Consider the following 16,216-nt stretch of genomic DNA (forward strand, 5'->3'; position numbering starts at 1 on the left):
GTTTTTCTACAGAAATGTCAAACGCACATAGAGCAGCATAATGATCCGACAAGGCCTCATTAATGACAGAACAGTAAACTTTAGAACATACATAATCTATTAATCTAGACAAAAACTGTGTTGCACGAGTTGGACTTTTAACACGCATGACTAGATTAAAAGTATTAAATAAATTAGTCAGTCTTATGGTTGTGGTTACATCCGAGTCATAAAAATGTATGTAAGTCACCTGCTAGAATCACCGTTGAAGATGTTGGAAATATTGATAGCAGTGCTTCTAGTTTATTTAAAAACACGTCAAAATCTGAGTTAGGCGATCGGTATATCCAAATGACAAAAACATTTAACAATTTTGAGGAGATGACACAGAATTCAAAGATTTTTTTCTCTAATAGATAATCATGCATTAACACAGGTTTAAAAAAATGTACAGTTATAAAAATTTCAGGTTTGGATATTTTGTTCTTGGAAAATTTGATTGAACTATGCTACTTAATGCACTATTAAGATCTACATTAATTTCCTCAAGGCTATTATCATTTTTATCCTCAACTGCATACGTTCTGGGTTGCAAGGTTTCAAGTTGCAATCATATTTTTATTGTGATTTCTTGTAAATATTTGAGTGAGTTTATTTTTAAGTGAATTAAGGTTGCAGTTTATATCCAAGAAAGCAAAATTTCCTTGCAAAAAAAAAAACTTATTTTTTTTATATAATTGCTCATTTTGGTAATAAATTTACTAACTAGATATAAACTTATTATTATATTTAACAGATAAAACTATAACATTTGTATGACCCATGTGTTTTAGGTAGCTGTTTATATCTTTAAATATTAGGAACTTGTTTTTGATTAGGTCATCATATGATCATCCAGTGTAAAGTTCTTTGTTAAGTCGAGTATATTTTCCATAACATTACTAAACATAGCATGCGGTTTGATAATAGACTCTATAGAAACATCTTTTAAAAGGCTGCTTAACAATTTATCTAAATAGTGGCCCTTCTGGTCACCTAAAGATAGTATTTTCTTCTTCTTATTAAGAGAGGAAACTACAGGATAGTTGCCATTATTAGCACTAATTGACTTACAGTTAAGAACCTCTGTTGTACCTTCAGTTTGGATATGTACACTTCGATAATTTGGTTTCGCACTTGATCCACTAACAAACTTATTATTTATCACCATCTTAAATCAGTTTATTTTCGCACTCCTGAACGATTTTCTGCTTCTAATGTTTTTAGTGATACAATCATTTCACGGTTGATTAACTTCATGTCTTCTAGTTCCTTTTGAAGTAGATTAACTCTTTCTATATGGGCAACAACCCTTTCCTTCAGAACAAATTTAGTAGCACTAAGCTCTTGAATGTCACTTCTTTTTTCATTTAAAGTATTATCCATTTTTAGTTCTTGTTCCAAAGCTGACTCTTCTAAGTCGTTACGCCATTGTCTTAATAAATAAGACTGGCTCGCAGATATTTCCCGAGATAATTTATTAATCTCTTCCCTAAGTTCGGCTCTAAAGTCATCTTTTTCTTTTCTTTCATTATTTAAGTCCAAGTCTTTTTTGTTTAATTGTTCTTTTAAAGACTTATTTGATTTTAGAAGAATATACATTTTAGTTTGAGCATCTTGAAGACACTGATCACTATTTTCTTTTTCAAAACATAAGACCTTATTTTCCACAATTTTTTTATGACAATATTATTCTGATAATGACCCCGACACGACATTTAGAGTTATCTTAATAAATCGAATAAAAATCGCTACCAAGGGAATGACCCAATTGGAATGTTTTAAAAATTTTCAATGTTTATAATCACTGGAATAGTTCAGATCTATTGTATTAGTTAAATCAAATCAAATGAACACTTTAAAATGCAGCAATTTGATTGATTTCAACATCAATCTGTACATCGCGTTTTACCTGTCCAAATTTCAAAAATTTTTGTTAAAGTTTGTAACGTGATGGCGTTCAATAACTTGTATTTCGATTATAATTTTACTTTTTATAGGGCATTTCCATTATTACGCTTATTTTTAATTCACATAAAACAATAAATAAATAATACAGTGAACTTTATTATCAATACTTGTAAATTATAATAAATAAAATTTATACTTGAATTGGCCAACTAGTTCGAATTAAAAAGCAGACTTTACAACTTAGGCTTAAATAAAGGCAGTAGTTTACTCGTCACCGCCCGAATCCGTATATTTTATAGATTTAATTAGATTAAACAATTTTGATTTAAAAGTAAAAGTGTCTCTTGCTATAGCGAAATAATATACTAAACTATCTATATTTTGATCGTTCTAAATCATAATATTATCAATAAAGTATACTCAAGCCGAGGAGTCGCTATACATATTGTATTTTCTATAAGTCAACAAACATGGATTAAATATCTCATTAATCAATATTTGTCTCATAATTAATAATCAAATCTAGCAACAGTAATAATTATTACAATAGGAATAAAAAAATTACAAGAACAATAAGAAGGTGCTTTAATGTCCAGGTAATGGTTTAAGCTCTTTAATTTGCCTAATAAGATACGCTTTCTCGTCGTTAAACTGCTCATCTTCAGCTCGATCCGTATGGAACTTCATTAAAAATTCAACCAATTTGTCCTGGTTCCTTAACAGAATATCCAATATTGGTTTTGGCTTGTTTGGATTTGCTACAAATACCTGCAAATTCAAATCTATTAATTAAATCTATAAATCTATTTATCAAGGCTCTCATACCTTAAAAACATGGAAGGCCTCAAACTGGATATTTCTAGATCTCTCCTTTAACATATTCATCATGAGTTTTAAATTTTCTGGATTGGAAATATACCTAGTCATGACCTAAAATCCAATTAAAATGCATAAAACTAAACGATTTTAATCAAACAATACCGACTTACAGTAAAATTATGCCTATCTAAAAGCAGCTCTCCGAGCAACTTAAGGCTTTGACGCCTCGTAACATAATTTTCAGAATTCAACAGTCTCTGGTAATGGCTAAACACTTTGTCATAGTTTACTTCTAAAAAGTCGGCACTCAGGATTTTGTGCCTAGTCAGAAGTTCCTAAAAGATTAATGGTTAATTATTATGTTTAATTTCGTAAACCGTTTTACCTTAAAAGTGGAAAATGCATCCGAAGCGATATCGAACGTGGACACTTCAACGTACCGGAAAAAGTTATAAAAGTCCTCTGAATATAACATTATCTTTGCTAGGGCTTCATATCTTGCACATTCTCGTAACATTGTACCACAGTTTAATGCAATTTCTTGGTGCTCATACCTGAAAGTTAATGTAAGATTTATTTTAAGTCATCATTTTTACAAAAAAAAAAGGTAGGTTGTAGAGTTTAAATAATTTTTCAGTATAGGGAATGTGTTTGTAATAGTGCAAAAACATTAAAATTAGTCAGAAATACAATTGGTTAAGGACAATATAATAAATTAATTAATTTTTATAGGATCAAAATTATTCAAATCCCAAAGTGCCTTATTCAACAGTCAGTTATTAGCAACATCACAGAATGGTATTCCATACCTGAGGTGCAAGTCAAATATTGAGAAATTATTTTTGACATATTAATGGAAACATGTAAATTCTATGAGGCAAAAGCCTGGCAAAGTTTTAGGAATAGAATAAAATATTGATTGATTCAGTCAATGAAAATATGTATTGAAAAGATGTTGAAAACAAAACCCTGGTGCTTATCAGAGGAAACCATAATAGCTTTACATGAAATATTCCACCTCTATTTTCCATTTAGCTTGACTAGTATGAAATTTTTTTGACATGTCTAATATAGGCAAAAGTAATTCTAATTTAACAATTTATGGAGAAACTATCTCTCAAACTTATTAAAAGCTTCTCACTTTGTTAGTGATGGTATTTTGCTTAAATACTTGAGTATGCTGAATATTATGGCTTTAGATGTGTTGCATTAATTCTTTTCTTATTTAGAGGGCTTCTATTCTGTTCTGGGGCTACAAATTTTTACCTATTTTAACTAATGGCTTTCACACATCTAGTAACTCAGGAAAGGTTACCTTTATTTATTTTTAATACTCTTCTCTGACCCCAATGACTTTTTCAAGGTTGACCTCCTGAAGGTAAGCCTGTATGGTTTGACTAAAATATTCTCTCTTTGTTTTTTAGTGAAACATTATTATATGACTCTATAATAACTATGTGGAATAATACTTTATAATAGGTATCTCAAATTTTTATTAGTTAGCCTTGCCTTAAAACACGCTTTATTATAATAAAATGCAAAGTATTTGTGGATAAAGCTCCCTACTACAGCACTTAAAGAGCAACTAAATAGTGATTAAAATGTACCTAAATATAAACAGTAATAATAGGTGACAAATAGGAATAAAATACAAAAAGGTGAATAAATTAAACCAAGCAAAATGCAAAAAGGCAGAATTCATAAATATATAACAAAATTGTCACAATAATTAAAGTTATCACCAGAAACAAATTTAAAAAAATTACAAGAAAAAAAAGAAACAAATCAAGATCAAAAGCTTGCACACATGGTTTATTTAGTCATGATCAAAATATCCAGTATGACTATAAAATGCAATTTGTACTTTTTATAAATTAATCATATTGTTTCCAATGTAAACAAACCGAACTACCCTAATAAAGGCTTACAGGTCTCTTTAGGTGATTTACAACAAACATACCTAATTGCTCTTAATATGTTATTTTAGTGACCCAATTTATTGGTTTTGAGTTTTATTTTATGTGGGTCGAGTAAAGTCCAAGCCATTTAAATCCTTTTTCTCTTTAATGCCAACATTTCAGCCTATATTTACAAATATGTTTCGGCCTTCTTCAGGGTGAACAAAAATCAAGGCTTTCCATTTGACAGTATAAAGTAGAACATTGGTGTATCTTTTGATGATTCTACTAAGTGTCTAATTTTTGAGGATATATTTTACTTGACCCCACATCCAACTTAACCCTTGAAACTCAAAACTAATTACTGTTTTCTGGAAAACAAAAACAGAATTGAAGAGATATTAGCAGCAGCAGCCTCAAAAAGCAATTCCATAGCGCAAGTGACTTTCAGTAAGAGAATAATAATACACTGATTTAGCAGCTTCAGATCCAAGTTCATTTGTCACAATCCTAACAGTATAATACCCACTAGCCTGTTTCTGTCTCAAGGCTAAAATGTAGTCATGAAATTTCAGTCTATCATTTCCTAAAAAATTCCAAGAATTTTTTTGCAGCTGTTTATTTCCAGTTCGTATCCTGTATATTTATCTGATCAGTGCAAACAAACTTAAAACCCAATAATTTATTTTATGTATGTTTAGAAACAGGAGATTAGAATCACACCATTGCTTAACCCTACCTAAATCCCTCCCTACAATTACCATTAATCATAATCTTTATGAGTCTATAGAATGGTGGTGTCAAGTACAAAAATTGTGAAATGAACTCCTATGTCAAGAGATGCAAGGCCATTAATATAGAGAAGGAATAAAACAAGGCCAAGCATGGAACCCTGGGAAACTCCATGATCTATTGAGCTTACAGCAGATAATTCATCCATTAATTTGAAAATTTGCCTTCTACCAGAGAAGAATGATTCAAACCATTCTAGAGCAAAACCATAGCAGAGGAGCTCACCAAGTAATACTTTGTGATTTATGCAATGAAATGCTTTAGAGAAGTCACTAACAGCTGCATCACCAATATTCAAGCTTAAATAAAGATCTTCCAGAAAGGCAAACATTGCATCATTTGTGCTTAAACCCTCCCGAAAGCCAACTGACAACACTGCTTTAAATGCTGTGCTTAGTGAAAAAGGTCTTTGCTTTCTGGATTCTTTACTTAACCAACATTTTTATCTTAGATAGACTTAAGTAAAAACCATCTTGATAATTTTTTTCATGAAGTTATTTTACTCAAAAATAAAAGCAAGTAACACAGTTTTTAAAATCTGAGTTATATGTAGACTAGACTTTAGTGATGTTGCATTATTAAATGTAATTTGCTAAGGTATGAAATTATAAATCAAATAAATGTTCTGTTGGTATAGCTGATGTTTGTCTCAAGCCTAGAAAGTAAATTACAAAAGATGTAACATGAAAAAGTAATAAATCTAAAACACATTTTTTATTTGGGATTTGGTTGGGATAATATAAATAAAATTTCACTAAATAAAACAATATGATATTATTGTTAGCGCCAATCTTATAGTCAGTATTAGTCACATTTTAAAATTTAGATTAAGAAAAAATAGTAGAAATAAGGTGTGATTCAGTGGAATAAATAGTAAATAATGAGGAAGTTGGTTTTAGTGGTTTTAATATAGGATACACATATACACATCCCAGTTACATATGCTCAAAATCAATTACAATTTCAATATAGCTTCTAGAATTCATAATGATAATTTTAATTTAACCATAAGTAACTCATTGAATTGATGGCAGAAAGTTCTGAATGAGTTTTGAAACTTAAATTTAGATAATAAAACTATCGTAATGTTGTTATAACTAGATCTTTAATTTTTTTATATATTTAAAAAAAAATGTTTCCATTTTAAAACTTCTGTAATGTTCTTTCAAGCCCTGTTGAACAAGTAAAATTTAACATTCAAACATCAGAGATTAAGCAGAGATATGATTTATTGTTCCTAACATACTAACTGCCCACTCTATACCATTTGGAGAATACTATATTCGAGTACAATTAGTCATGTTATTACTTTGATAATTTATATTTAATTACATAGTGATTTGGGGTAGCACTACCCGATGTAGGCACTTAATACCTAGCAATAATAGCAATATCTGATTGATTCATTTATCAACAATATATAGGAACTAGGACCAAATAATAAAAAATATTTGCCTTAAATAATAAGCAATAGTTATTTAATTTGGGGTTGGACTTTAATCTATCAATTGTTTGAACATTAAGGTCTAATGTGAGAACTGATATGCACATAATACACAATAATCATGTTAAAGTAGTTTTGGTACTTACCCACTCATGAGTGTAAATAATATTTCTGATTTGGTACAAATATATTCAACTGTGGGACACCTGGTGCCGATTTGCCTCCTTAGAATGTTATTAAACACTTGTGCCACATCTTTCTTGCCCTCAAAGTCAATACGATTTAGGTTCTGAATTAACATCAGCAGTAAGTTACTGTTATACAACTCTTGAGCCAACTGGGCCACAATAATGTCTGTCTGGGGCTCTGATTCTGAAGTACCATATAACATGTTTTTAATCAATACCAGGTTCTTGGATACATCCTCTTGGGCTTTCTCTGCCTTCCGGTCGCCCTTTTCTAGTGAATTCACCGCCTCTTTTAGGGCTTTAACTACTTCTGCGGGGCCCTTTTGCGACTTTCCAAACAGTGGCATTTCTGCGGGTTGTTTTCGGCCAAATTCAAAACAAGCCGTTCATAGATAGAATCGTGGGGCAAAGTAGGGGCTAAAACAACGTTTCATTCATTTCACTGATTCAGTATATTAATAACAGCGTTTTAAAGTTGTTTTTAGTGGGAATTTATCTTTTTTTGATGATGAATTTATTTTGACAGGCAAAATGCCAACACATGTTCACGCTTGAGGAATTTTGACGTCTGTCTTTGTCATCTGTCGGATTTTTTCTTTTGGTAGCACTGATCTTAAGGTATGTTTTCACACAAATACAGATCAAAGTCATTTGGCTTGTACTCGAATTTCGTTTCGCGTTGTTTGCTTAATGCTGGGCGGTCAGCGTGCAAACAAGATTTATTTTGCGTACTAGATCTGCTTTAGGAGAAGAAAATAGCGTTTTCAAACACGTGTCCCAATTATAAAGCTGAAAAATAATATGCTAACCATGGAGTTAAATAGCAAATAAACACCTTGTCAAATTACATCTTGGCTCATTCCTCCTTACTTCTCCTTAGGTCACTAACTTAGTCAATACTATTTTAATCTGAACCGATCTCAGCTAGTGAAGTAATGATAAATGTTTGAGTTACGGTGCGGCTGACTTTGGTACGATATTGAATGGCACGCAAGCAAAAAGTACCGTTACAGAGCAATGTGTACAGTAACGCAGTAAAGAGAGCATACAAGAATAACATTTAAATTCAAAGTTTTATTGTCCAACTTAACGAGAGATTGGTTAACTTTCTTACTGCCAACAATCTCTTATCACAAAATCAATTTGGTTTTATCCCGGGAGTAAGCACGAACGATGCATTATTTAATTTAACTAGCCATATAGCACAAACACTTGATGATGGAGATAAATGTTTGGTATTATTTCTGGATCTGGCTAAGGCATTCGACACGGTGTCGCATACCATACTCCTTCAAACATTGGAGTCATATGGGGTGCGTGGCTCTGTGTTGGATGTCTTTGCCAGCTACCTTTCTGGTCGAACGCAGCATGTAAAGATTGGAAGCGTTATTAGTGAGGCGGAAACTATAACATGTGGAGTACCGCAGGAAACCGCCCTGGGTCCAACACTTTTTAATATTTATATTAATTCCTTGTGTGAACTAAACATACTAAACGCAAAAATTTTTGCATATGCAGATGACACCGCCATTATTTTTTGGGGAAACTCGTGGTTTGATGCTAAAGAAAAACTTAAGGCTGGTTTTGAAGTTGTAAAAAATTATTTTGACACATTTAAACTATCACTTAACATAGACAAAACTTGCTATATGGCTTTTTCACTAACCGAAGCGAACCGTCCGGATTATAGTTCAATAGAAATAAACAACACATCACGAATTAAAGAAACTAAGTCAATAAAATACCTGGGTATAGTAATTCATTTACACCTAAAGTGGGATCAACATGTGCTATATTTGCGGAATAAAATAAGAAGTTTAATTCCAAAATTTTATATTTTGCGTGAAATATTAAACAAAAAAACAACTATTATGACATACAAAGCATTTGTTGAACCATTACTTGCCTATGGGATATTGGTGTGGGGCGGTATGTATTCTAGCAATCTAGAACAGCTAAGGACTAGTCAAAACTATATTCTTAAAGTTATTTTTAAAAAAGCAAGACTGTTTCCCACCTCTCACCTTTACTCTACTGAAACCTGCAGTATTCGTGCACTGCACGTATTGTCTCTTTGTAAATTTACTTATTTAAAAGATTGGATTAAAACACATTTTATACAACACAAACACAACACTAGGCAAAACATTAACAAACACTTAAAAATACCTTCATCAAAAAGAAATCTCAATCTCAGATTTGCCACCTATTTAGCACCCAAATTTTACAACCTAATTCCACTAGATATCAGGAATTTAAAAAACAAAAAACTTTTTAATAAAAATGTCAAACAATTCATTTGTAATAACTTAAGTCTTTTTTTGAAGTTTCTCTAATACATCAATAAGTATGTAGTACGCTATTTTCGTGTAAAATAATTAAATTGTTTTGATATTTACATATTATATAGATGCCAATTTTGATCCAATTCGTTATACAATATTTATTTATTGCACACACAGGTATGCTTACCTAGGTGCAATTTAAACCTGTAAGAATTTATAATAATAATAATGTTTACTAATATGTAAGTTTTGATTTGTAAATTTCTTGAATAAAGAATAAAAAAAAAAAAAACAGGACACAAATTCGATAAGAAATTTTAAAATTATTCAAAGTCATGCTAAACAGCTCATCGTAACTGAACATCATTAAAGCAGTTGCATGCTCTATATATAGCGGCTCTTTCTTGGCCAAATTAGTACCATAAGTGTTAAGATAAGAGAATATATTGATATAAACATTGAATATATTTGTACCAAATCGAATCGAGCCTCTTAATATGGACTGCATAATTAGGAAACCATAATAAAGATGCATTTTATATTGGATCTTCCCATGCACGTGGGCGACCTTTCTCATGGGAACCACTAAATCAGCATCCTTGAATCGGATCACACCATATTATGGAATCTACAGTTCTCACGTAGTCAGCAGTTAGATTTAGTATAAATAGGTTTAAGTTTTATTGTAAAAAACATAATAATTACAGAATAATTATAGGCAGAAACTATGCCAGTTTAAATTTTAATATTTAATAAATAGATTTTTTTTTAAAGTGGTTCTTGAGTTGTCGAGATAACATGCATATAGTAGGCATACTTTTACTAGGAAGTTGAAGAAAATTGTTCTACTTAAAGTATTAAAAAATAGTTCAGTTTATCTTATCATGAAGCCTATGGTCTTATGGTGGTATTTACATGGGCATGAAAGGCTCTTTATCAACACAGACCCCCGGGTCACCGACAGAGTCACAATTTGGAAGTGTGGTAGCATTTATTACATAAACAAAGTCAATCACATATTTTGAGCAAAGAAATCGGCATCTTCTTACATTTCTGGAGGTTAAGTGAGACTCTGTTAACTTCACACCATTTATAAACCTTATCAATATCTGCATGCAGTAATGACGATTTTTAAAAAGAAAAACCTTCATGTCATCGACAAACAGTAGAAACTTACTGCCAATACTCGTAGAAATTTTATTAATAAAACTCAAAAACTAAAATTGAGTAAAATGGACAATCCTCAACTGGTGCTCCCTAGTGGAATATAGGTAGAAGAACTGAACCCACTGAACTAGACAAATTGCGGTTCATCTAATAAGTAGGAAATTAAAAATTCTACTTGATGTTTATGAAAGCTTATTTTATAAAGTTTCAATTTTTCAACGAAGGTCTTATCAAAATCTGTGTAGATTACATTAAGTTGATGTTCGCAATTTTTAGCCCCGTACCATACCAAAAACCATGCTGATTAGATACAAATGGTGAAACAGGTTTCTATTAATGCAAGTTGGATAATGAAGGATGGGAAAAGTTAAACAAAATGGAGAATAGGCGATAGTTCTCCTCCATATTTCTTACTCCTGACTTAAAGATAGGGAAAAGTTATGTTCGGCTTGTAATTGACCTATTATGCGCCTATGCTATTCCATTATGGGATAGACATTAGTCAGTCTTGAATGTCATATGCAACACTTAACCTCAATTCAATCTTTGACAGTTGTTGGTTTTGTTATTGTTTATATCTTTTTTATATTCTACAGTGATTACTATATAAATAATATATTTATCTTCTTGACTACAAACATGTATATTATATTCCATAATAAAAAATAAATCCGGTAAAATATATGCTTGTTTAAAATGTGGCCGGTTTTGTTGGATATGACCGAGGATGAATCCTTGCAAAACTTGAGGCATTTAGGTGAGCCTCCAAAATGTCCAAACTAAATTTATACTTGACTCGATTGAATTTTAGAATTGGAAGCGTATGCTGCATTAGTATCGGCCTTAAGAGCTCAGGGCGCATTGGATAGTAAAAGAAAGCAAATCTTAACTGAAACTGGGATATTACTTAACATTTCAAGTGAAAGGCACAAAGCTGAAGTAAGACGAGCCATTAATGATGAAAAACTTAATACTATCGCTTACTAGTACGTACTTAAATTTGTAATTCATTATTGCATGAATAACATTTTGTAACAGTATTACAGGTCACATAAACACCATTGAAGAATGGGCTCAGGAGGGGCGAAGAAAAATACCATTACTCAGCAGAGCCCCACCTATAACACCATATTCAGTTATAGCAGATGAGTCATCTGAAGTGACATCAAAACATAATGAAACCTTGCCCTTACCATCAAACACTGAGAGAAAAAGGGCTGTGGCAGTACATGTGTCTCCTCCATTGGCATCTCCAGCTGAGAATGGGAAAATTAGTGGTTTTAGAGTCCCAGAAGTACCTAAAGAGGAACATAAGAAACGCAGGTGCCATAATATTGCTGAAAATGGTTTGTTAGGTCCCAAGGGATTGGCTTCAGCTAAGATTCAACAAGTTTATAGACAAATATCAAAAAAGCTCAAACCAAGATTCAAAATACCTGAAACACAAACTGTTGAGATCAGGAAGCCCATACAAGAAACAAATTTCATACATCATACAAACAGTGTGAAACTTGCACAAGATATACCTTCAAAACACATTAATTTACAAGAAATAAGGAATCCTGTCCAAGAACTTCAGTTTGTTCAAAGAATATCATCTCCAAACAACATAAATCCCCCTGCTAAAATGAATATTCCTCAAAATGTTAGAGTTTGGGGACCTCAGTCTCATAATAATCAACAACAGCCCCATTCAGTTCCAAGTAATCTGAAACTAGATTCTGATTTAGTCATATTAGAACACAAGGTCCCTATTGATAATGAAGAAGAGATAATCACAGTTGAACCTCCTCAAGTTGCTCAAAAAACTCTCTCACTTTCAGTAAATAAGCTGGCAAAGTTGAATGTAGAAAAATTTAAAATTTTGCCAAATTCCGCGATGCAAATGCCAATAAAGCCCCTGCAAAATATTTCAGTGCAAAAGCCAAAAATGGTGACAATCCAAGGCAATTCTGGCAAAAAAGTAATTCCACTGTCTCAGTTGCAAATGTTACACCCAAAAGGAGGCAGTTTGAAAGTTTTACCAGCAGCAGCAGTTCAGCTAGGGAAATTGGAGAAGGATAAACTAAGTAAGTAGAATTTGTATGGATTTCTGTGAATAGAAAATGAATTAAAAATATACTGAAAACTTTCATGTAGTAATAAGCCTAGGAACTTCTTTTATTATTGTCTATTTTTTAGTACAGCTTTATTTATGATATGTTTTTTTGAATTCCATTAAAAGTATTATTTCCTAAGTACAATGCACATATACATATATAAAAACAGTTCTCTAAACAAAGAGAAAGTCAAAAGAGGAAAATATAGAGAAATAGAGGCAAGAGACATACAAAGAAAAAATATAAATACTTATATTATAAAGATATCAAAGTCTACCTACTTCCTATTTACAAATATAATAAAGTAAAAATACATAAGTCTTTGCATTCTAATGAAAATTCATGAGAAAAAAATTAAATTCTTGAGCCTCTTTTTAAAAATGAATGACTTAAGAGAACTTGTGATAAGTAATTGAAGATGTTACAAACATTCTATGTATTTCTTTGATAAATTACTCTTTGGTGAGTATCTGAGCATTATTAATAAAATATCCTGCCTGTGGGTAGTAGATTACATCATTAGATCTATCTTACAGACATATCTTAAAGAATACTTGTCTTGAATATAATCAGTAAGGATGTCAATGATCCCAGTCGGAGAATTATTCTGATGACATCCCCTGTATTAGAAATATCATTGAGAAGTAAAATGTATGATTTATATAACCAAAAGCACAGCAAAAATCTATTAATAATATAATATGCTAGCCCTCATCAATGGCAGCTACAACCTGATTTTGAAATTTACATAATGCAGTTCCTTTCCATGCATTGTACAATTTTTTAATATTATTCAATGTTTTTGAATTGCAACTTTAGAACTTTTGACATTGCTATATTCCTATAATTTCTATTCATTATAGTCAACATTCTTAAACGAAAATACCACCTTAGTCATTTCCAACTTCTCAGGAAAAATCCTTTCTGCAAACACAAATTTATAATAAAAGCCAAAATGTTACATAATACAAACTTTTTTAAAATTATTGGAAATTTCACCCTGCAGCATTGAAGACTTTAAACTATTACTTTTAACTACTGGTGACATGAAAAGATTAATAATTTCTTACAGATATATACAAAGATAAAATATTATAATTAACACAGCTACCAAACTAAGAAGTGGTGCTTAAAATTCTTGTTGAAAATATTAGGCATTCATTTATCAGATTATTTTCATAATAATATCATTTTTATTAAGTCCTTTGAGGTTTCAATTTATTGGGAGTGTCTAACATCTTTTTATCAAAAAATGAAACTAGTAAATAATGGGACACTCATTAAAATCGGCACCAGGTTCTTTATAGGAAACAAATAAAATTAGTTTATAACATTCCGTTCTAAAAATTCAGATATCTTCAACATTTCTTTTAGATAAAAAACAGATCATTTAAAATTGTGTTTTATACTGAACTACTATGCAAACTAAAATTACTTAATTTTAATATTATAAATACTGACACATCTTTATCAGTATGTAATTTTTTAAATTCCCACAGCCTTAAGTCAAATTGAGCCAAAACCAGTATCTCCGACAATGGAACAAGCAAAAACAGAAATTATTGAAATTGAGGCAGAAGCACATATTTCTCATTTTGAGGATAATGTAGTAGAAATGAACTCTATAGATAATAATTATGAAATGAAAGATGCTGTATACAATACTCTAGAATTAAGAGAGGAAAATATGGATAATACTGGTAGTTCTACAGAGTCAAATGATGAAGACACATATGAAATAGTTGAAGAAATTAGCTGTGATGTCATTGATGGAGAGAGTCTTAATGCAGACCATGATTTGTCAAGTAAGTAAAGTTTAAGCATTTATAATGCAGCTTTTCAGTTGTATTTTTGTTGTTTATAGGTTGGTCTGTTATTTGATCTCCAATAGGTATGTAATAGTGTGATTTTTTTTTAAATTATTAATAAGAGAGAAGATATTACCTTTCACACCAGTGATGTTAAATTTCAATAGGAATAGGAATAAGATCAAATTTTAAATGTAAGCTAATTTATTTATTAAGTTTTGTAAGTAGCAATTTTGTACATTTAATTAATAATATTTTAAATATATAGGCCAAATTAAATTAAAAGGCCAGAAACTTTTAAAGCTTGCTTTTTATTCCTGTACATAACATTTTGCATCAGAGTTAATACTTTGAGTATCCTAAAAACATTGAAAATCCGATATTCCACCGAGACAACACTTCTCCCCATGAGTGTCCACATTTCTTACAGCAGGATGATAATTTGTTAAGATTTCGAGATACGGGGTATAGAAGTTTAATGAAAATTTTTCATAATAATGTGTACTTTTTTTTTAAGTTTGGCATGTTTGTTTACTGTAGCAATAGACAGTTTTTATTAAATAAGCAAGATAATGTAATAAGCATGTATATGCTTATTTCTTAATGTCATTTGCTTAATAACAATGTAATTTCTACTTACAATATTGATTTTGAGATTCATTCGAAATAAATAGGAGAAATGTATTTTAGTTAAAAGTATATTGAAAATTAGACAATTTAGGACACTCCAGATCCTTTACAAAAAAAAACTCTCAAAACCGTCGATTTTTTAGAGAAACAGTTTTTACCATTATTAGTTTCATCCCTTAAAGCCCTACCCTGCAATGAGGGTTAGACACCCCAAAAATCTTAAATGGAAAGAGGGGTCGAGTGATTATTGATGATGATTGAAGATGATTTATTTTGAATGTATATTTTTACCCAGATTATAACTTCCGAGATTTATATTGCCACCATAATACGCAGCCGGTATAGTTGCTCAAATTACATTTTTAGCGAAGAATGAAAGTGCTAATAGAATGGGCTCAACTGTTTAACCATCAACATCAAAATCGACCAGTTCATTGAAAATGTATTGTGGAGTTCTTGCAACAATTTCAGGAACCGCGTTCAGTAGCTATAACAAAAAACGTGTAATCCAAAATGTCGTAGTAAATGAAGCGACAGATGCGATTTTATGGCCCCCACGTTCTCCGGATCTAATCTAACGCCATTAGAATTTTTTTATAGGGCCACTTAAAAACTCGCCAGCCAGCCAGCATCGCTGGATCTGTGACAGCGGATAATTGACGAGTCTTCAAATCACCACACAGGTGCTTCAAAATTTTTGCCTCATGGTCAGCACTTCGTCTGCCAGCTGGTTTATTTTCGCCTATATTCTGATATATTCCTCTAGGTGTTGATTTTATGTTAATTTTCTAAAAACTAAATTTTTCTTTGATGCAACCTGTAGGATGAGGTGTGGGAGAGAAGAAAATTTTTAAGGATAGGTTTAGGATAGAGGTAGTGTTTTTCCGAGCGAAAGTGTTGGCTGAAAGTTGGAAGGCTGAAACTTCTGGCAGTTTTTAATTTTAAATTTATTTAAATTCTTTTTGAGTAAAAAAAGAATTTAAATAAAATGGGTTTTGGATTAGTCTTTGGGTTATGTTGTGGAAGATGTTACCTTGTTTTTCATAAATTTGGTTTTCGTCTTCTGTTAGGACTGGGGTATAGGGTTTATGTCTTCAAAGTTTAGTAGTTGGGGCAGAGTTGTTTCTTGGGGTATTTGTGGGGGTGATTTGAGAGGA

The 16,216-nt window shown here is 31.3% G+C and overlaps 2 protein-coding genes across 2 annotated transcripts; one reads left to right on the top strand and one right to left on the bottom strand.

Moving 5' to 3' along the window:
- Positions 1 to 2,065: 2,065 nt before the first annotated feature.
- On the bottom strand, positions 2,066 to 7,620 carry LOC126743550 (protein Mo25). Its single transcript, XM_050450693.1, has 5 exons — positions 7,029 to 7,620; positions 3,134 to 3,302; positions 2,919 to 3,083; positions 2,755 to 2,859; positions 2,066 to 2,697 (listed from the first exon to the last, which is right to left on the bottom strand). Exons 1-5 carry the CDS (start codon positions 7,415 to 7,417, stop codon positions 2,515 to 2,517), a joined length of 1,011 nt encoding a protein of 336 aa, XP_050306650.1. The 5' UTR covers positions 7,418 to 7,620; the 3' UTR covers positions 2,066 to 2,514.
- A 3,445-nt stretch (positions 7,621 to 11,065) lies between these two features.
- On the top strand, positions 11,066 to 14,731 carry LOC126743545 (BRCA2-interacting transcriptional repressor EMSY). The gene is made up of 5 exons (XM_050450686.1): positions 11,066 to 11,279; positions 11,334 to 11,508; positions 11,561 to 12,591; positions 14,121 to 14,426; positions 14,486 to 14,731. Exons 1-5 carry the CDS (start codon positions 11,219 to 11,221, stop codon positions 14,500 to 14,502), a joined length of 1,590 nt encoding a protein of 529 aa, XP_050306643.1. The 5' UTR covers positions 11,066 to 11,218; the 3' UTR covers positions 14,503 to 14,731.
- The last annotated feature ends 1,485 nt before the right edge of the window (positions 14,732 to 16,216 follow it).

This window comes from Anthonomus grandis, chromosome 13 (genome assembly GCF_022605725.1).
Source record: "Anthonomus grandis grandis chromosome 13, icAntGran1.3, whole genome shotgun sequence".
In the NCBI taxonomy this organism is placed as follows: Eukaryota; Metazoa; Arthropoda; class Insecta; order Coleoptera; family Curculionidae; genus Anthonomus; species Anthonomus grandis.